The sequence below is a fragment of the Chrysemys picta genome, chromosome 5 (assembly GCF_011386835.1).
Source record: "Chrysemys picta bellii isolate R12L10 chromosome 5, ASM1138683v2, whole genome shotgun sequence".
NCBI lineage: Eukaryota > Metazoa > Chordata > Testudines > Emydidae > Chrysemys > Chrysemys picta.
Window position 1 is genome coordinate 130,850,439 of NC_088795.1, and position 22,987 is coordinate 130,873,425.

Sequence of the window (22,987 nt, forward strand, 5' to 3'; positions counted from 1 at the left end):
TCCCTTGGTGATACTACTTAACTATCTTCATAGTTTCAATGTTTAAAGTGGTTTAGTTTTACTAGCCTGGCTTGTACCTCTGAGATCTGTGCACTCAGGGTCCCCTCTATTCATGAATCTCCCCATGGCTGTGCACAGGGGTGATCCAGCTGCCTCCATGTCATCTTCCCCATTTCCTCTGCACTCTATGCAAGGTTTGCTCAGGGTCTGGAATCTGCATGGGAGAAGGTGGTGGAGACTGGGCAGGTGGAGGTAGGAGTAGGTGGGCAGTGGGTGGGGCCAGAGAGTTCACACATCGCCTCCTTCCAGCCCATAGAGAATCCTGGGAAGGGACACTCCAGCCACAGTAACAACAAGGAGTCTGGTGGCACCTTAAAGACTAACAGATTTATTTGGGCATAAGCTTTCATGGGTAAAAACCTCACTTCTTCAGATGCATAGAGTGAAAGTTACAGATGCAGGCATTATATACTGACACATGGAGAGCAGGGAGTTACTTCGCAAGTTCCAGCCACAGTGTCAGAGCAGTGTTAAGGAGCCCGTGTTGCAGTCAGCCTGTCCCGTGGGTAGAGGACTGTGAATCTGGCACCTCTCGCCAGCAGTACATTGCTTTGTAATTGTTTGCAAAGAGAGTCAACGCTTGATCCAGCTTAGTGCATGTTACTATCAAGAGCTGTGCTGCCAACACTATAAAGAGCTCCCTCAACCATCCCACCTCAATCCACAATCCAGGCAGGCAAACCTATAAACCCTGTACTTTACAAACTATGCTTGTTAGAGGGTTTACACAGTGGTTTGTTTCTTTGCAAAACTGCTGCTTCTGCTTGATTTAATATTGCCAGCAGGCAGGCAGGGTGTTGCAGTAGAATCCAGTCAGATTTCTCTCACAAGGGCACCGCTATTGGCCGTCACTCATGAAAAGCTGCCCTCATAATTTCTGGAACAGATAAAGTGTATTGTTGTCCTAACCCCCATCATCAATGCTTCAATGAGAGTCCCCAAAGCACTTATATGGATGGGACTTTTCTGATGAGTGTTTCCATGTGTATCATTCTAGATGCACTATATCATGTCCTGGACAAACAAAAAATGACTTCAGATTAAGGTTGCGCCTTCATTCCCTGATTTACACACCAGCTGTGAAAGAATGCGGGAGCTAAAACCTGAAGGACCTGATCTCAGAGCTCATTGAAGTCTATGGGAGATTTTCCGCTGACTCCAGTGGGCTTTGGATCAAGCCCATAATTCATAAAGCTGTGGAGACTCTCTGAAGATTGTCAATAAACATGAATTCTCATTAGCTGACAGTTAATTAGTAGATGTTCTAACTGATTAGTGACTCGGTGGAACACTTGTGTATTCACTGCAAATTAGAGCACTTTGATGATCTATGGAGATCCATGATTTGCCATGGATTGCAATTCAGTGGCTGTTGTGATTTCCTCATTGATGATGTGTCTGTGACTGCTTCTGTTTGAACTAGGGCTGTGCTGCAATTCAGCTGCCAGATCCTGATATTTGGCTACTTCCCAGTAACTTTTCAAGCACCTGTTTGGGTAGGAGGAGGCTCCTGCCTGCCCCTGGGATAGCTGTGGAATGGCCAGTGTGGTCATTGTTTTTAATTCTTCCTCCTGGCTGGACCGTGTGTTGGAGAAGGAAGGGTATTTACGAGAAGGCTCCGCTTCTTTTTGGTCTATCCCCATGACACCAGCTTTTTTCTTGTACTCTTCTCCTTGTGGGCTGTTTTATTCACACCGTTCCCCAGCTGTTCCTCTCTTACCTGCCTTTCCAGTGACAAACCATCCACCTGCTGCTGTGTGAACCGAAGAACCCTGGAAGACTGTAGCTTGTCGATAAGCCTGTAGGGGGTCCAATCCAACGCCCATAGAACTCAATGGGGACAGTCCTGTTAACTTCATTGGGTCTAGGATCGGGCTCTAAGAAGCAGATTTTCAAAAGAGCTCAGCTCCCATTTAAGCATCTAAATATGGGCCACCCAGCTTCTTCTACTGAGCCACGTATGGCCAGATTCTCAGCAGATCTCAACATCCAATTTGGTGAGCTCTCTGGGACATGTATTTTGTCCCTAAATAGGAGACGATCTCTTTGGAAAAAACTGGCCCATATTTATTAATTATTATCATTGTTATTTGTATTGCTGTAATGCCTCGGGGTCCCAGCCATGGATCAAGGCCCCTTTGCACTAAGTGCTGCACAAGCATTGCTTTTCTCATTCCTCCCTCTTGCAGTTTGTCTTTTAAAAGGATCACTCGGCCTGTCTCACCAAACTTTACTTAACAGAGTCACTTAGAATTAGGTTTTCCCTGAGCTCTCTCTGTGGAGCACTTGGAGGAGAGGAAGGTGATCAGGAACAGTCAACATAGACTCACCAAGGGCAAGTCATGCCTGACCAACCTGATTGCCTTCTATGATGAGATAACTGGCTCTGTGGATATGGGGAAAGCGGTGGAAGTGATATATCTTCACTTTAGCAAAGCTTTTGATAGGTCTCCCACAGTATTCTTGACAGCAAGTTGAAGTAGTATGGGCTGGATAAATGGACTATAAGGTGGATAGAAAGCTGGCTAGATTGTCAGGCTTAACGGGTAGTGATCAATGGCTCAGTGTCTGGTTGGCAGCCGGTATCAAGCGGAGTGCCCCAGGGGGTCGGTCCTGCGGCCGGTTTGGTTCAACATCTTTATTAATGGTCTGGATTATGGGATTAATTGCACCCTGAACAAGTTCGTAGATGACACTAAGATGGGGGAGAGGTAGATATGCTGGAGGGTAGGGATAGGGTCCAGAGTGACCTAGACAAATTGGAGGATTGTAGGGCAAAATAAATCTGATGTGGTTCAACAAGGACAAGTGCAGGGTCCTCCACTTAGGAAGAAAGAATCACATGCACCACTACAGGCTAGGGACCGACTGACTAAGCAGCAGTTCTGCAGAAAAGGACCTGGGAATTACAGTAGACGAGAAGCTGGATATGAGTCAGCAGTGTGCCCTTGTTGCCAAGAAGGCCAACGGCATTTTGGGCTGTATTAGTAGGAACATTGCCAGCAGATTGAGGGAAGTGATTATTCTCCTCTATTCGACACTGGTGAGGCCACACCTTGAGTATTCCATCCAGTTTTGGTCCCTCCACTACAGAAGGGATGTGGACAAATTGGAGAGAGTCCAGCGGCGGGCAATGAAAATAATTAGGGGGCTGGGGCACATGTCTTACAAGGAGAGGCTGAGGGAACTAAGCTTGTTTAGTCTGAAGAAGAGAAGAGTGAGGAGGGGATTTGATAGCAGCCTTCAACTATCTGAAGGGGGGATCCAAAGAGGATGGAGCTCGGCTGTTCTCAAGTGGTGGCAGATGACGGAACAAGGAGTAATGGTCTCAAGTTGCAGTGGGGGAGGTCTAGGATGGATATTAGGAAACACTATTTCACTAGGAGGGTGGTGAAGCACTGGAATGGATTACATAGGGAGGTGGTGGAATCTCCATCCTTAGAGGTTTTTAAGACCTAGCTTGACAAAGCCCTGGCTGGGATGATTTAGTTGGGGATTGGTCCTGCTTTGAGCAGGAGGTTGGACTAGATGACCTCTTGAGGTCAATTCCAACCCTAATAGTGTATGTTTCTATGACAGTAGAAGTGACAGTGGGAGGTGTTTGCAGGGTTGTTGTGGCAGACAGTGATTTCATTGACTTCCTGTTTCTGAAATCTATGAAGCTGACTGTTCACATGCAGCTGTGAGAAATGCTCAGCACTATGCACTGACAGGGAGGTTTTTGTATTGGTCTGTATCACTGTGAGAGGCCAGCTATTATACTGCTGGCAGTAATAATCCCCAGCATCATCAGCTTCAACCCTGCTGATTGTGAATGTGTAGTCTGTGCCCGACCCACTGCCACTGAACCGGTCTGGGATGCCAGTGGGACGGTTGCTGGTGTAATAGATAAGAAGCTTGGGAGCCTGTCCAGGTTTCTGTTGGTACCAAGCGATGTTGTTGCTAATGCTTGTGCTGGCTTTGCATTTGATGGTGGCGGTCTCTCCCACGGACACTGAGAGAGATTCTGGAGTCTGAGTCATCACAGTCTGTCCATTGGAACCTGGAGAGAGAAAATAAAAATTGGCAGGGTTGGGTAAATGGGACAATGACATTAAAAAAACTTTACACTGAAACATTTGTAAAGTGAACAGTAGAAGTGAACTAGAAAATACCCCAGGGACCAGTTTTTAAATAAGCAAACCACTGCCATTTCTGATGGATTGTCTCATTCCTTATTAATTCTTTGAACATTGTCTGTTTCTTACCCTGAAGCCAGAAAAGCAGCAGCCAGAGAAGAGGAGTCTTTGAGATCATCTTGCTTGTATGTGGCTGTAAACGTTTGTCAGTGAAGCATGTCGTGGAAATGGAACCATTTATGTGTTCAGCAGCTCAGTGAGGGACCATCAGCCATGTGTGAATATGCAAAAAGAGCCCAGTTATGTAAATGAGCATATGTTAATACTAGGGAGGAGCTTTGAGCTGTCAAATTGATGGTTTCAGGCTGTCATTGGCTGCATTAACTATAACATATTTGCATGGTTCAGATGGTAAAGCAGCCGGAGTTCGCTTGACAAGCACAGGGGGTAACAACGGCTGTTTGATTAATGAAGAGTAACCGAGCAGGCTGCAGGTTGTAACGCAAGTTAGAAGAGCTAAAAGCATTCAGCCATTTACTGTGGGTGGGTTTACATCCAATCAGCTGAGTCTGTTTGAATTCATTAATCTTTATAACACATTTTCCTTTTATTTAAGGGCCAGGTTACTAAAAGCAGTGGCGCCAGCAGCTCCGTGCTTCTCTTCAGCGGCACCAGTGGCTGCATGCACTTTGAACCTCCAGAATGATGGATGTTCTCGACGGCTTGAAGGGTGCACACAGGCAGACTGAAAATGAGGTTTGGGAAGAGCACACCCAAGCATGCTCAGATTCTGAGTGCAGGTGCAGCACAGAAAAGTTGAAAAGTGACATCAGCGTGCCAGGCTCCAGCACTTCCCATTGTGTCCGTGCCCCTACCTCCTCTACCTCTGTGACCTGGTAGGTGCCCAAGCCTGAGAGTTGCAGGGAATTGTGTGAGAGGAGCAGGGGGACAACCAGACCTCTCTCCTTCTAGCCCTTTTACGGTGCCCGCTCCGACCCCAGCAGCTACCTCTTCTGGGTGGGTGTGGCCAGCCCAGCAGCCCCCAGGAAGCTGACTGAACACCACCTTCCTTGGCTCCTGCTGGCTTGTGCTAACCAGAATCCATCTGAGTATGTTCGCAATCAGTGCTATTCTGGAACAGGCCAAGCTGCTCCGTGTGTCTGCCCCTACTGCCCTGCCCATTGGGCCATATCTTTCCTCTGGAGCTTCCACATCCAGCCTCCCCCCATCCCCAACTCTGTTGAAAATCCTATGTGTGCCTATTAGCTGCTTGTGTCTCAGGGTTCAGCTGCATTCGGTCTTGGAGAATCTGGACAGGTCTGGGAGAATCTGGACCACAAAGTCTTACCCTACTCTGCAAACAGTAGACACAGCCATTTACAAATCCCTAGATTAGTATAATTTCCCTAGGTTAATAATGATTGAAACCTTTCCAATGGGATTTTAGTGAGGATCTATTCCAGTGAAAGGAGACATCCAGGCCATTGTAGAAATGTATTTACAATAGTAGAGCAAGTTGAATTTTTTCTGATGGAACAGCTTTCCTTCAAAAAATGTGGATTTGACAAAATCCAAACATACTCTGGGAATGCATCAATTATGCTGAAAATGATAAATATGATTCATTTTGATAAGATCAGAACATTTCCTTTGAATGTGGTTCAAATGTTTTGATTTTGTAATCGTTTTGACGTTATATTTTATATTGATAACATAAAGGTCAAGTAGATGAAGTTTAAATCAAAATGAAACGTTGCTTTGATTTTTCCCAAAATGAAATTTTGGAATTTCCAGATCACAGGAAATGTTGACATTTCAAATTGTCATGCCGATTCACAACAAGCCCCCCTCCACCTTCCCAAAATTTGGAATTTCTCACAATATGAGAATTCCTGTTTCTTATCAGCGCTCTGTAACGGAATTAAGTCATTTTGCTAGAAGATAGAAACATTCAAGACTGAAAGATAGAAGGTGTAACAGCTGTTTGGAATTACTTGTATTGAAACTCAAGTAAGTGTGTCTGTTGCACTGGGGTTCAAGACTGGGAATAAAGCAGCATAAACTGTAGTAAATCTCAGGCATCTGTAAATTCTAGTATCTATGTGATTATTCAAACAATTTAGCTCTTTCAGCTTTCTCCTTTTGGCTGTGTGTTCAGAGATGAAAAATGTTACGCTCTTCCTTCGCACTTCATAAAATGTGAAAAATTGACAGTTGTATCTGCAGGAAGCAGTAACTGCAATGTGTGCTGCAGAGAGGTTTTTGTACTGGTCTGTATCACTGTGCGAGGTGTGCTATAACCTTGCTGACAGTAATAATCTCCAGCATCTTCTGCTTCTACACTGCTGATTGTGAATGTGAAATCAGTGCCAGATCCACTGCCGCTGAACCGGGCTGGGACCCCCGACTGGAGGTTGGTGGCGAGGTAGATAAGAAGTTTGGGAGCTTGTCCAGGTTTCTGTTGGTACCAGTGTAAGTTACTGCCAACGCTCGTACTGGCTTTGCAGTTGATAGAGACTCTCCCTCCCACTGGCACTGCCAGAGATTCCGGGGACTGAGTCATCACAATTTGCCCAGAGGAGTCTGGATAAAGAGAGAAGATGGGAAGGGAATGAACAATGACACAATGCTGGAGATGACAAGTGTTCAGACGCTGAAACACAGTTTGAATTTTCCAATGTGAATTTATACTAAAATACAACAGTAGAATATTAATTAAATAAGTCGGACTGGCAGCATTTCTGATCTGTCACACTGATGTGTGACATTTTCAAAAATTGTATTTATTAATTTCTTACCCTGAATCCAGAGAACCAGCAGCCAGAGAAGGGGCGTGTGTGAGATCATCTTGCCTGACCGTGGTTGGAAAAGCTCGTTCATAAGTGAGCCGTGGAAAATGAAATGTTTATATGTGTTCAGCAGCTCATTGATGACACCTCACCCCTATGCAAAATGCATGTAAATTTACTGCACTTTTAGTTTCAGCCCAGAGATTTGAAATGCTCATATTTGGCTTATTTCCTGCTGCTCTTCTAGTTTACAATGATATTGTTTTATCCTAGATTCAGATGCTATATATACAGATGTCTTTGCAGATCTTGCTTATATTTGACCAGATCTGACAGGTCTCTCCTAAATATTCACTTGGGCTGTGCCACCAGAGTCCGGGCATGGGCCTTCATTTTACCCTCTCCCTCTGAACACACTCTGGAAGTCATTGATTTCATGCCCTAGGAAGACACCTTGTCCTGCTTAGACAAAGCAGGGATTCCCAAATGGCTGGGCTTCCCCACAACATCACCCCCAAGGTGTGTCTATTAGCCTGAGAGCTCTCGCTATAGAAGAGCTAAAGAACCCAGGGCCTCATTTACAGATGTGCTGAGCACCAGCATCCCCAGTACAAGTGAATAGAAGCTGTAGGTGCTTGGCCCCTATATAAGAATGGCCATACTGGGTGAAACCAATGGTCCATCCAGCCCAGCATTCTGTCTTTTGACAGTGGCCGATGCCAGATGCTTCAGAGCACAGGAACAGAACAGGGCAATTTATTGAGTGATCCATCCCCTGCCTTCCAGTCCCAGCATCTGGCAGCTAGAGGCTTAGGGACACTCAGATCACAGGTTTGCCTCCCTGACCTTCTTGACTAATAGCCATTGATGGACCTGTCCTCCATGAACTTATCTTCTTCTTTTTAGTACCCCATCATAATGTTGGACTTCTTTTGTTTTTGTTTTTAAACCTGCTGCCTATTAATTTCATTGGGTAACCTCCCTGGTTCTTGTGTTATGTGAAGAGGTAAATAACACTTCCTCACTCACTTTCTCCACACCAGTTATGATTTTATAGACCTCTATTATATCCCTCCCAGATAATCAGGCTCTATATCAGATGCATGCAGCTTCAATCCAGTATGGAGCGAATCGTCTGGGTGCTAATCATCTTGGCCTTGACAATTCCTCCTCTCCTCTCCTCTCCTCCCTTTTCCTTTTTTCACCTTCCTTCAAAAATGTTATCTCTTTCCATTATAATCTTTCCTCTTCTATCCAAGGGCCATGGAAGATAGTACTATCAATATTACACAAATGTGACAGAGGATATGAAATCAGTGCTATATCCACTGCCACTATACCAGGCTGGAACCGCCGTAGGGCAAGAAGAAGCTTAATACATAATGGGTTTAGGAGCTTTTTCAGACATTTGTTGGTACCAGGCTATGTCAGCAGTAACACGCGAACTGGCTTTGCAACTGATAGTAACACTTTTACCTTCACTAACTGAAAGGGATGCTGGGGACTGAGTCATCACAGTCTCTCCACTGGTGTCTAGAAACATAAAATCTGCGCATGCCACATTTTTAAAATGTAAATTTCACATGATTATTGGTGCTACGAATTGTGTCCCACACCAGATAAACCCACCTGCCTTTTTAAAACTTCATCTTTTTGTTCTTTCTTACCCTGAACCCAGAAAAAAAAGAAAAGCCATATGTATGAAATCATCTTGACTCTTCTAGGTGACAAGAAGCTCAGAGCCCTGCAGTGAAATCTATAATACAACCTGGTAGAGTTATAACCCCACTCAGAGCAGTGAGGAAATGGCACTTTGGTGTGAAAATGCAAAGAGACCAAGCTATGTAAATTGCCTCTGAGTTTCAGGGTAGTCTGGAAATGTTTCTTTTCTTAAACCACCCCCTCCCAGGGGCTATTTTAAAATAAGCCCAGAAACATTACAACACAATCCTGAGAAAGGACATGGAAGTCCTTTTAGGTTTAGCTTGGCATGTTTCTAATCAGAGGGCTCCTTTCTACAAACAGCCAAGTTCATTCTTTAATGTGTACACGTTATTAAAGATACTGTACAAGCCAAAACATTCAGCTCCTCCCAGCAGCTCCAGGACAGTGGAATCATTGGAGAGAAAGGTAGAAAATTTCAATAGGAATTTTAGCCTCTCTTACACCTTTGCATGGTCTCCAGTGCTCTGTCCAATCCAATTTTGAATGTTGGTAATGATGGATCTGGTTTAGGTCAAATGTGGTAAACTGTATAGAACATCTCCATTAATGGATTGAAGTCCACTGTTTTATGCTTTCATGCATAAGAAGCAAAATAAAATAAAATAAAAAGTTGTATTTCATTTAATAATCCCTTGCACTGTGCACTAACATTTAAAAATGCTTTAAAAACATTAACAAATCATGTCTTCCAACACCCGTTAAGGGAGGGAAATGACCACATCTGTTTTTTATAGATGGAAAACCCAGGCATGTAGAAGTTGTGTTTTGGCCAAGGTTAGTGAGTGAGTTAGAGACCAGGCTGGGGTTAGATCCCAATTCTCCTGGCTCTCAGTTCTTGCATTAACCACTAGACCATGCCATCTCCCTGGGATTCCATTTTGGGGATCTCACGCAGTCCTGAACGGCCCATAGTCAGATATCAACACAATAACGTGCGTTCCTACTTGATATGGTGGTGCTGGCCATGGGGCAGGGATTATTTGAGGGATGCGCAGTATGAAACCAGATCAACAACACATTACCTGAGCCAAGTGTTTGCTTGTTCACTAAGAGCTGACTAAACAGAAAGCACAATTCAACCTTAACTATAGCACAGCTGGCATGTCAGTATAATGAAAGAATCTGTTCAGCTATGGTCTCCATGCTGATAGTGGTCTACAGTCCGGCATTTACTGTGTATAGAGTCTACCCCACGTCACCAAGTATTTATTGCTTTGCCAAACTGACTGATAAGCAGGAAGTTGTATCTGTTTTCCTGTGGCTCTTGTCAGTCCATCTTGTGTGGGTTGGGATCTGGAAGAGAAATGAGCAGGGTCCAGCTAGTCCAAGTGCAGTGACACCCAGATAATTCAGGAGTTTATGCAGGACGCTGGGATCTAGCTCTCTCCTTTAAACTGAACCCTCCAAGATACCCCTTATTAGACATGTACTCAGTCGTATCAGATCAAAGTCAAACCAGCTTGTTGATTCTGAAATCATCCAGCCTGAAATCGCTAGAAGTAGAAAGAAAATACACAGCATTGACAATATTGTGAAATGTACTTTAAATCTACTAGAAGTTAAAGATAGCAGTAATTGTGTGTTACATTGCATAACTCAACAGACTGTTCTCAGTGTTCATATTTTCATTCTTCTACCTCCAACCCAGAAAAATAACATCAAGAAAAGCTTTTCATATGGAATTACATTGGCCATGCAGAGTGACCAGGAGCTCAGAGCCCTGCAGTGAAATCTGAAGTACAATCGGACAGATTTATAATCCTTGCTCAGAGCATGAATAAAATGACACTCGGGTATGAATATGCAGAGACTGAGCAATGTAAATTGTCTCTGAGGTGTAGGGTATATGCTGAAAATGCTGATATTTGTGGATCATCAGAAGCCAGGGTTTGCGTCTAGAGCAGAATTTAATCAAGCACAGTCTGGAGAAAATGAAAACGGACCCTTTCAAATGACACTAAAATCCTCTGTCACACTGCTCCTTTCTACAACATCCACATCCCCGCTTAGTTATTTCTGTGATGCATCCTTGAGTCTAGGAAGGAAAATAAAAATATAACAGAGCCTATTGACATTCATGACTGACTTCAGTCAAGCTTTTAAAATCTCCATCGTAGCCCAAACTTTATAATATGATAGACATCAGAGATGTAAAGACCTCTGCAGAGTTACCTTCCACTCTAGTGTTAAACATCACAGCTGACAGAGCTGTCTTCCAGTAAATGCTCTTATACATTAGTAATTGGCAAAGCCATTGAGCTGATTGTGCTGTTTCATATAAAGGGAGTTCCATTAAAGTGAATGGCGCTATCTTGATCTAAACCAGCAGGGGATGTGGCCCATTGAAACCAGAATTGTGGCCCTGGTTTAATTTTTAAAATAATATGGAATGAATTTTGCACACAGCTGTGGGAAATGGTTTTTTACAGCTGCTTCTGCTGTTTTGGGCTGGCTTGTTCAGGGTGAAGCTTGGCTGTAATTTCTTTAGTGGGGTTTACAATAAAAGCCAGCTATAAGAAATCTTCAGTAAATGGGATTTTATTACAGTTGGACATTCTGTGAACTGGGTTACTGGGTCTCTCTGTGTCTGATTGGTGAGAGACCTTCAGAGACTGAAAGGATAAGAATCTCTGAAGAGATTCATTGTTCAAAAATACACAGGTTATGCCCATTGGTTTAGGTCAGTGTAGTTCCACTGAAATCAACAGAGCTCTCCTGATTTGCACCATCTGGGGACCTGGACAGATTAGAATGTCACTTCAGGGGACTTTTTAAGTCAGCTGCTCTGCCTCTTTATCCTGGGTGGACTTTAAAGCTGCCCTTCCCTCTCTTTCTCCTTTCATTTTTCTCTCCTTGTTTCCCCTACTCTCTGAGGGCAGGTCTACACTAACCCCCCAATTCAAACTAAGGTACGCAACTTCAGCTACATGAATAACATAGCTGAAGTTCGAAGTACCTTAGTTCGAACTTACCTCGGTCCAGACGCGGCAGGCAGGCTCCGCCGTCGACTTCGCAGTACTCCTCTCGCCGAGCTGGAGTTCCGCAGTCAATGGCGAGCACTTCCGGGTTCGACTTATCTCGTCCAGATAAGACGCGATAAGTCGAACCCAGAAGTTCGATTTGCTTGCCACCGAACTACCGGGTAGTGTAGACCTACCCTGAGATGGCCACTGTATGGGTGTACCAGGGCATTCTGGAATCAAATATTGTTTCTGTTCTTTAGGAACGAGCCCGTCTTTTCTTCTTGCACTGGTTTCTTATTTTTTACTATTAATTGTATCAAGCATGCTGCACTTTTATGTAGGACTGAAAAACGAACTGAGGTTCTTCGACTCTAGTCCACCTAGTAGTAACTAAGAGAGAAAGCATCAAAGGCTGATGTAATTATTGACACTGAAGCGGGAGTAGCAGATGTTTAGATGGTTCTATACATGAAGCAGATGTTCTAATGAGCAAAACTAACTGAACAGAAGATGCTGGATCAGATAGTCTTTTACTCTGAGCACAGTTTGTTGGGATTAGACTATTGCAGTTTTCCAGTGTGGATGCTTTACAAAGCTGAGGTATTGCGTCAACTCAGTAGAAAGGTGCTTGGATTGTAACCTGCTGTCAGTAGGAAGTTGGATGCAGCCCATAAGAGCAAATCTGAACTCATGGTGTGAGCACCTGTAAGGACCAGAAGTTCTTGTGTGTGGAGGGCGGTGACTGAAGTCTGACACATCCACCCACCCTACTGCAGGGGAACAGAGATAACAATGTAACTGCACAGGAAGCACCTGAAATACTGAGTGAGAGTCTGAATCTAAACAGCAGGGAGGTTTTTGTGCTGGTCTGTATCACTGTGTGAGAGGGGTGCTGTAATACTGCTGACAATAATAATCTCCAGCATCATCTGCTTCAACCCTGCTGATTGTGAATGTAAAATCAGTGCCAGACCCACTGCCGCTGAACCGGTCTGGGATCCCAGTGTAACGGGAGGTAGCAGCATAGATAAGAAGCTTAGGAGCTTGTCCTGGTTTCTGTTGGTACCAGGCCATCCAGCTGCTAGCACTGGAACTGGCTTTGCAGTTGATGGTGACTCTGTCACCAGGAGACACTGCCAGGGATTCTGGAGTCTGAGTCAGCACGATCTGTCCACTGGAGTCTGGATTGGAAAAAAAAATTGGGATAAAAAGAAATGTAAAATCCTTCAATATCAGAATAATTAACACTACAAAGCTGCATCTCTAGGAGTTTAGCCTGGAGCTCTCTTTCTGCTAACACTGTAAATGCTGCTAGGAATGATTGCTGGAAAGGGAAATATTTTAGTATTTAAATCCTAGAAAAATATTATAACGTTTCTTTTAAACAAATCCTCCTGTGTGGTGGTTCTTACCCTGAATCCAGAACACAAGAAGCCAGAGGAATTGAATCTGGGAGATCATCTTGATACGTGTAGCGTGACAGATATCCAGTTCAGAAGCACAAAGTATGAAGGTGACATATTTATATCTGCTCTGAACAGCCAGGAACTGTCACTCAGGTGGAAATATGCAAAGCAGCATCTCTGTGTAAATGTCCATTCCCTTTGCAGACCCAGGGCCACGTTTGCACCTCAGTCTGGTAACGCAGCTCCCATTCCTGGCAGTGAGGGATGCCCAGATGGGTCAGGCAGGGGATGGTCTTTATAATCAGTGGACCCAGAGTGTCCTGGAGCTTTTCCTGATCAAGGAGCCCAGCAGTGGGCTCAGTTTGTTCACAAGCTCAGCGGCATCCGGTGTCTGTGTCACTAGTAACGTCCAACTCTCATGGCTTATTTAGTGCTTTGATCCCAGTGTTCACTCAGAGAGCAGTTTCACGCATTGATTATTGGGATGCTAGTTAATTAGTTCATTAATTAGTTCATCTTTACACAGTGCTTTGAAAAATTGCAGGTCTGTTTAAGGACTACATATTATTATAATTGACAGATTCCCTTGTAATGTCTGTCACTGAATACAGACAGGGAGGTAATAAATTCATAGATTCCAAGGCCAGAAGGGACCATTTTGGTCACCTAGTCTGACCTCCTGCATAATGCAGGTCATAGAACTTCCGCGAAATAATTCCTAGAGCAGAGCTTCTAGACAAAACATCCAAGTGTGATTTAAAAATGGTCAGTGATGGAGAATCCACCATGACCCTTGGTAAATTGTTCCAATGGTTAAGTACTGTCACCGTTAAAAATTTACACTTTATTTCCAGTCTGCGTTTGTCTAGCTTCAACTTACTGCTATTGGATCACGTTATACCTTTCTGGGCTAGATTGCGGAGTCAATTATTATAGAGTGTGATAAGTCACCCCTTAACCTTTTCTTTGTAAAGCTAAGTAGCTGGAGCTCTTTGAATCTGTCATTATAGGGCAGATTGTCTAATTCTTAAATCGTTCTTTTGGCTCTTCTCTGAACCATCTCCAATCAACATCCTTCTTGAAGTGTGGCTACTAGAACTGGAGACTAGTCCAGCAGTGGTCACTCCAGAGTCAAATATGGAGGTAAAATAACCTCCCTACTCCTACTTCAGATTCCCCTGTTCATACATCCCAGAATTACTTGAGCTTTTTTGGCTCCGGCGTCACACTGGGAGCTCATGTTCAGCTGATTATACATTTAGCCATATTAAAATGTGAATTGTTTGCTTGTGCCCAGTTTACTTAACAATCCAGATCACTCTGAGTCAGTTGCCTGTCCTCTACATTATTTATACTCCACCAGTTTTTGTGTCATCTAACCTTTATTAGTGATGATTTTATGTTTTCTTCCAGGTCATTGATAAAAATTAAAAATAGCAAAGGGCCAAGAACCAAGCCCTGTGAGACCCCACTGGAAAAACACCCCCTCTATGATGATTCCACAATATACAGTTGCATTTTGAGACCTATCAGTTAGCCAGTTTTTAATCCATTTAATGTATGCCATGGTAATTTTATACAGTTCTATTTTTTTAAATCAAGATGTTTTGCGGATCCAGGTCAAATGCCTTACAGAAGTCCAGTTACATTATAACATAATTACATTTATCAACCATACTTGTTATCACATTAAAAAAAAAAAGATACCAAGTTAATTTGACAGGAGCTATTTTCCACAAACCCATGTTGATTTGCATTAATTACATTACCTTCCTTTATTTTTTATTAATCAAGCCCTGTATGAGCTGCTCCATTATCTTGCATGGGATCGATATCAGACTCACAGGCCTATAATTACCCGGATCATCCCTTTTACCCTTTCTAAAAATTGGTACACATTGGTTGACTTCCCGTCTTCTGGAAATTCCCCAATGCTCCAACACTTTTTGAAAATTCAACATTAAGGGTTCAGCAATCTCCTCAGCCAGCTCTTTTAAAACTCTTGGATGGAAATTATCTGAACTTGCTGATTTAAAAATGTTTAACTTTAGTAGCTTCTGTATAACATGTTTCTGAGATACTAGTGGAATGGAAAGTGTTATTAACATATAATGAAATGATATCATCTGTTTTCCCCAAATATGGAACAGAACTATTTATTGAACCCTTCAAACTTTTCTGTATTATTACTGATAATTCTACTATTTCCATCTAGTAATGGACCAATATTATTCTCAGAATTCTTATTGTTCCTAATATATTTTAAAAAAACTTGCTTATTGTCTTTAACTGTGGTGACCATAGATTTCTAATTATATCCCTTTGCTTCTTTTATTAATTTTCTACAAGTCCTAACTCTGATTTATAGTCATCAGCTCCTTACTTTCTATTTGTTATATATTTTTATTTAATTTTTTTATAGTTGCGTTCAATTCCCCCTCTAAAACAGGCCAGTTTTTTAAGTAGTGAAGCCTTCTTTCTCAGTTGTAGGATTCTGACTATATGGGCAGCTAGTAAGGTGTTCTTAAATGATTCCCAATGATCATTCATATTTTTCTGATTAAATTCTTCCTCTCACCTGATTTGTCTCATAATGGTATTCAGCTTTGTGATATTGGCTCTGTTAAAGTACCAAGTGCATATATAACCGATCTGGACTTTATTCTGCTTGAACATTATAAATATGATCAATTCAAGATCACTTCTCCCTAAGCTACTGTACATTTTTAGTTTTGTGCTCCACTCCTCATTATCTGTTAAAACGAGGTCTAGTAAAGAATTCCCCCATGTTGGCTATAACGGTTTTTAACTTTAAGAGATTAAACGTGTTACTATGGTTGGTTGCAATGCCGCCTGTCCTCTTCCTCCCTAAGACCATTGAATGGCCATTTACAGCTGTTGTCTCCAGTTCCTCTTCTCCAGCTCCCATCTGATCTGGTTTCTGCCCTTTCCGCTGCATAAACTGCTCTCCGCCTTTTCCTGGCCCAATCTCCATGCCCATAGTCCTTGATTTCTTGGCTGCATTTGGCAATGTTGATCTCACACACATCATAGAAATCTTGTCCTCCCTAAAAAGCAACAGAGGGTCCTGTGGCACCTTTAAGACTAACAGAAGTATTGGGAGCATAAGCTTTCGTGGGTAAGTCACTTGCATCTGAAGAAGTGAGGTTCTTACCCACGAAAGCTTATGCTCCCAATACTTCTGTTAGTCTTAAAGGTGCCACAGGACCCTCTGTTGCTTTTCACAGATTCAGACTAACACGGCTACCCCTCCGACACTTGTCCTCCCTAGGTTTTCATGATGTCACCTTGTCCTGGTTCTCCTCCTACCTCGCTTGTTCTTGTGGTGTCTAGTTTGGTTGGTCATCATCCTTCCTTGTGAGAACCCCCAGGCTTCCATCTGTGGTGCCCTACTCTGATGCTTGGAATGTATTTGTACATTGTCTAGGGGCTGGGATCCCAATTCTGGGTGGGGCCTCTGGGTATTAACTGTATGCTAATTGCTAAATTATAACATTAAAGTGTTTGTCATTGTGATGCATGACCAGAAAGTGTTAAGCATCCTGCAGGATAAATGACTCAAATTCAACCCTTAAAAAACACAAGGGAATATAATGTTTGTGTTTTTGTGTATTTAAATATATATTGGTAGAAGTCAACAATGTAATCAAATAGTCCCTGTCTATGCTGTATGCTGTTAATTCAGAAATCAAAAGAACATCTTAAATGAATGTTTAAATGAACATAGGGTATTGCTGTATGAATCTCTCAAATGTATAACAAATCATCTGCAAATGGTGGAAAAACAAGCAATTGCCTTATGTTAATTCGTGTAGCTAATTACTGGTGATGCTTAGGAAATAGACCTACTTCAAAGTTGTCCTCATTGCCTATTATTGGCCTAAGGACTCCCAACTGTCAAAGAAGGCCTGGGATGTATAAAAGACTTGGGTCCTGATCCTGTCATCTCAGATCTGCTTGCAGTTTTATGCAGGGGAAGCCTAAGCCATAAAGACTGAGATCCCAGTTCTGACTGGACCACCCTGAATATAAACACTGGACTATAACCTATGGACTAATTCTGAAAGAACTCTTTGCATCTACAAAACTCTCCATCTCTGCTACAAATCTGAATCTCAAGATTGTACTCGTGTCTGTATGTATACTGTTCTTTTAACCAATTCTCTCTCCCTTTTCTTTGTTAATAAATTTTAGTTTAGTTAATAAGAATTGGCTGTAAGCCTGGAATATTCATTAACCTGGGAGGTAATGTGTCCCATCCTTTGGGATTGGTAGAACTTTTTTATACGATGAATAAGATTTTTAGAAATCCTCATCATACCTGACTTGGGTGTCTAGGTGGTGGCCTGAGGCTGGGTTTCTTTAAGGGAACTGTTTTGTTGACTTCTGAGTAACAAGCGAGATATACTAGAAGCTGTTTTGTGCTGTCTTGGTAAATCTAAGTATTGGGATATCCACCAGCTTTGGGGCTTGCCTGCCCCATTCTTTGCAGTTCACCCTAATTGAGTGACCTCAGCTGGCTCCCCTGAGCCTCTGGTCACAGTCATATATACACAGAAGGCACTTCAGCTCTTACTGCCTTATTCCCTCCCCTAGTAGATTAATATACCAGATAACATATCATAATTGAACCCTGTGAGACCTTGCATAAGAAAGTCCACCAGGCAAGATGAGCAACTGCAAAAGACTGAGTCCTGTCAGAATGATAAAGAAAGGGGCCTATGTCATGGTTTTTGGAGAATGTGATGTTACATTTTGCACCCCACAGACAGTATTATATAGAGCTGATTGTAAAATTCATATTTTCCTGTGAAAATATTAACTGCAGAGGGCTGCAAGCAAAGTGTTCTGAGTATAGTAACAAAGACAGTTTCCTCAACCAAACACAAAGAGACGTGGATAACAGAAAAGAGAGAAGGTTAAAGGAATCAAAGAATGAGATGCTCCTTTGTTAGGTGGTAAGTGAGTGATTATTGTTGTCAGCTTTAGGGCTAAATTATAGCCCTTTCCTCAGGCAGGCAGAATCCTTGGTCCATCTGAGGTCAGGCAGGAAAACTGGACTGGAGGAGTGGTTGAGATGATGGATAAAATTCCCATCCCTTTGCCAAAGTGCAGAGGAGACAGCATCAGAGGAACAGGCAAAAAAGAAATCCAGAGATTATCTAAGGTAGGTTGTTAAACCAAAAAACGCCATGGCCTTTGCACTCATTAGGCCCATAACATGGAGTGGAAAATAAAATACAAGTAAAGGATAGATGCAGCACAGAAAAAACACAGCTGCTCGAGAACAACACTGTCTGTCTGTGCCAAGATCCACCCATGTGCCAACGAGATCTCTTGGTCAACATTGGCAAAGGCTTGAATATGTAAAACCACATTGAGCTGTGGTTAGTTTACTGAGCATGTTGTCTATTTGGGAGCTATTATTTTAACATATTTCATTTGGGCCAAAATGATCATACCCAGGTGGGTGCCTAAAGTAAGGCCCCTAAATCCATATTTGGCACAGAAGTAAAAATGGCCTCATTTTTTCAAAGGGGCTGAGCATCTTCAGCTTCCATGGACTTCAGTGCAGTTAGTGGGTGCTCAGCAGCTGTGGAAATCAAGTGTCCATACAGATTTAGTAGCCTAACTTCAGGCACCCAGGTTGGGAAGGGTTGGTCTCAGGTGTTGAACAGCAATGGGTGTGTTAGAAGAGAGAGTTTCCTTATGTCATTCTCCCCTGTGAATCAATGGCGGAGTCATCTCCTGCATGATTTATTCCTTTTATATTCATGGACTGGAAAACCCTTTGGTATATATCTGTATATACTGGCATCATCCATCATATATGTATTGCACTGGAGTCACTTTGGTTTTTGTTCCTGTTTGTGGAAGTCTTGAGCACATTGCCCTTTGGGATATTTGGAGCTGATGTTGAAGTTGAACAGAAAGAGAACTGGGTTTGTCAGAGGATCAGAGTTTTGACTTGGAGAATCGATTTGTGTACTATTAGTTAGAACGTCGGTGGTTGTTACATTAGGGTTATGGAAGCCATTTAAGGTTATACACAAAATTTCAAATAGTACAGCGGTTTGGTTGAGTTTTATGCTCGTGTGCTGCCATCTGGTGGCAAGACTAGAAGAATCAACATCATTGTTAATATGAAGTGAAATTTATAGTCTGCAGCTAAGGTGGGACTTTCACTTCAGGGGGTAGCCATGTTGACAAGAAGGTGTGAGTATCAACAGAGGGAAAATTACTTTTGTAGTGACCCAGCCACTCCCATTCTTTGTTCAGGCCTAATCTGATGGTGTCAAGTTTGCAAATTAATTCTAATTCTGCAGTTTCTCATTGAAGTCTGGTTTTGAAGATTTTTTGTTGAAGAATGGCCACTTTTAAATCTGTTATTGAGTGTCTAGGGAGATTGACGTGCTCTCCTACTGTTTTTTGAATGTTACAATTCTTGATGTCTGATTTGTATCCATTTATTTTTTTGCATAGAGACTGTCCGGTTTGGCCAATGTACATGGCAGAGGGGCATTGCTGGCACATGATGGCATATATCACATTGATAGATGTGCAGGTGAACAAGCCCCTGATGGTGTGGCTGATGTGGTTAGGTCCTATGATGGTGTCCCTTGAATAGATATGCAGACAGAGTTGGCAATGGGGTTTGTTGCAGAGATTGGTTCCTGGGTTAGTGTTTCTGTTGTGTGGTGTGTAGTTGCTGGTGAGTATTTGCTTCAGGTTGTGGGGCTGTCTGTAAGTGAGGACTGGCCTGTCTCCTAAGGTCTGTGAGAATGAGGGATTGTCCTCCGGGATAGGTTGTAGATCCTTGATGATGTGCTAGAGAGGTTTTAGTTGGGGGCTGTAGGTGACGGCTAGTGGCGTTCTGTTGCTTTCTTTATTGGGCCTGTCCTGTAGTAAGTGATTCTGGGTACCCTTCTGGCTCTGTCAATTACAAAAAGGAATTTTCCCTCTGTTGATACTCACACCTTCTTGTCAACTGTTGGGAATGGGCCACATCCACCCTGATTGAATTGGCTTCATTAGCAGTGATGCCCCACTCGGTAAAGCAAATCCCATCTTTTCATGTGCTGAATATTTATACCTTACTACTGTATTTTTCACTCCATGCAGCTGATGAAGTGGGTTATGGCCCATGAAAGCTTATGCCCAAATAAATATGTTAGTCTCTAAGGTGCCACAAGGACTCTTCATTGTTTCTTACTTTCACTTCAGTAATTCATAGGCCTCATGGCGGCCCTCAAAAGGGGGTAAATGTCATCATAGAATCATAGATTATCAGGGTTGGAAGGGACCTCAGGAGGACATCTAGTCCAACCCCCTGCTCAAAGCAGGACCAATCCCCAACTAAATCATCCCAGCCAGGGCTTTGTCAAGCCTGACCTTAAAAGCCTCCAAGGAAGGAGATTCCACCACCTGCCTAGGTAACCCATTCCAGTGCTTCACCACCCTCCTAGTGAAAAAGTTTTTCCTAATATCCAACCTAAACCTCTCCCACTGCAACTTGAGACCATTACTCTTTGTTCTGTCATCTGGTACCACTGAGAACAGTCTAGATCCATGCTCTTTGGAACCCCCTTTCAGGTAGTTGAAAGCAGCTATCAAATCCCCCCTCATTCTTCTCTTCTGCAGACTAAACAATCCCAGTTCCCTCAGCCTCTCCTCATAAGTCATGTGCTCCAGCCCCCTAATCATTTTTGTTGCCCTCCGCTGGACTCTTTTCCACATCCTTCTTGTAGTGTAGGGCCCAAAACTGGACACAGTACTCCAGATGAGGCCTCACCAATGTCGAATAAAGGGGAACGATCACGTTCCTCGATCTGCTGGCAATGCCCCTACTTATACAGCCCAAAATGCCGTTAGCCTTCTTGGCAACCAGAGCACACTGTCAACTCATATCCAGCTTCTTGTCCACTGTAACCCCTAAGTCCTTTTCTGCAGAGCTGCTGGCTGTATTATTCACACAATATGGAGAGTAAGATACACAGGTGAAATGCTTTACGAACACACCTGTATTACAAAAGGCACCTGTTAAACGGAGGTCAGTGTTAGTTACCAAAGCTGTTAGACCAGTTGTGGGCAACCTGCAGCCTGTGGGCTGTATGCGGCCCATCTGGGTAATCTGCTGGCGGGCCATGGGACAATTTGTTTACATTGACTGTCTGCAGGAATGGCCGCCCGCAGCTCCAAGTGGCCATGGTTCGTCATTCACGGCCAATCGGACCTGCAGGAAGTGGAGCGGGCCGCAGGGACATGCTGGCTGCCGCTTCCAGCAGCACCCATTGGCCGGGAGGTTTTGTATACATTACTATCTCTGAACTGCTAATGCTCAGTCAAACAGCGCCCCGATCCAGTCGGCACAGTCTGAACAGGATGGGGTTTTCTTCCCGGCCATCAGGTGGTTTCTGTGCTCCCATTAGAGCAGAGGTATCTGGGTTTCCCAAGGAAGATGTTTGGTTAATTGTATGTTGGTGGTGGGGAGCAAAGGGGAGGTACAGAGAAGGGTGCTGCAGTGAGAAGCCCTGGATGCTCACACGGAACACTGAGCCCTAAGTCACGGTACAGCAGCTACACTGACACTGTGATGATCTTCACAGAAATCTGCTATTGCAGACACCCAGAGCGGGGAGGTTTTTGTATTGGTCTGTATCACTGTGAGAGGTGAGCTCTGAGTCTGCAGACAATAGTAATCCGCTACATCATCGGCTTCAACGTTGCCGATTGTGAGAGTGTAATCGGTGCCAGATCCACTGCCGCTGAACCGGGCTGGAACTCCAGAGGCAAGTCTAGAGCCCCAATAGATAAGGAGCTTAGGAGCTTGTCCGGGTTTCTGTTGGTACCAGGATACATAGCTGCTGCTGATGCTAGAACTGGCTGTACATCTGATGGTGACTTTTTGTCCCAGAGACACTGAGAGGGATTCTGGAGACTGAGTCATTGTGACCTGCCCATAGGAGCCTGGATTAAGTATGAAATCAAAATAAATACAGAGAAGAGGTCATTGATAGTGGGCAACAATAAATAATAGTGATTGACATTTGCATCTTTAGACAATGGTATGAAATGCATCATATAATACAAGATGTTCACAATCGTTCTATTCAAGCCATAACTGTGATGAATTACTTATTTAATAGCCAATCTAGCTACAATGTTTTGAATTTTTAAAATTTAAATGGATCATTGTACATTTTAGCAAGTGCCGTCCGGTTCTGATTCTTACCCGGAATCCACAGCGCCAGTAGCCAGAGCAGCTGAGCCTGGGAGAACATCTTGATATGTCTGAGCTGGCAGGTGCTGCTCAATAAACCATGGAGAGTGGAACAAAATCTTTTATAGCCCTTCAGAGCAACAGGGCAGCGTCACTGGGGAGTTCACATGCAAAGCAGCCCATGTGAGTGGGATCCTGGCCTCCCTGGTGTGACTATACATAGAGCTGGTTTCTGTGCATCATCGCAGTGCGTGATGCTCACTTATCCTCCGGGGGAGAGGAGGGTACTCTTGTGGGTCAGGCACAGGAGACCTGGGGTCTGTTTCTGTTTCTGCCAATGTGTGACCTTTGGCTTATCATTGTGGGCAGGATCTTGTGCAGTACGGCGCACTCTCAATTCCTGACCTGTGTGAATAAGGGCTGTGGGATCTGACCCTATGCACCCAATCCTGGTCCTGCTGATGTCAAAGGCAAAACTCCCAGTTATTTCAGTGGCAGAGGAATAGGTCATTAAATTTGTCTGTGCCTCATCCTCTCTCTGGGTGTGCCTCTGAGGGGTGATTAGTGTTTGTAAAGTGCTTGGAGATCCTCAGGAAGATGGTGCTGGATTAGTACAGGGGGTGAACATGGACCTAATCCCTCCCCCTCTACCATGGATAGGTAAATGGTGATATTGACCTTTTAT

The 22,987-nt window shown here is 43.5% G+C and overlaps 1 gene segment (V, D, J or C); it reads right to left on the reverse strand.

The window, feature by feature from the left end:
* Positions 1–1,062: 1,062 nt before the first annotated feature.
* LOC112059316 (immunoglobulin kappa variable 3-11-like) lies at positions 1,063–13,135 on the reverse strand. The segment is given in 7 exon segments: positions 1,063–1,074; positions 1,781–1,859; positions 3,988–4,102; positions 6,447–6,585; positions 10,669–10,673; positions 12,666–12,836; positions 13,068–13,135. Coding segments are annotated over 7 exon segments (570 nt in total).
* Between the last annotated feature and the right edge of the window lie 9,852 nt (positions 13,136–22,987).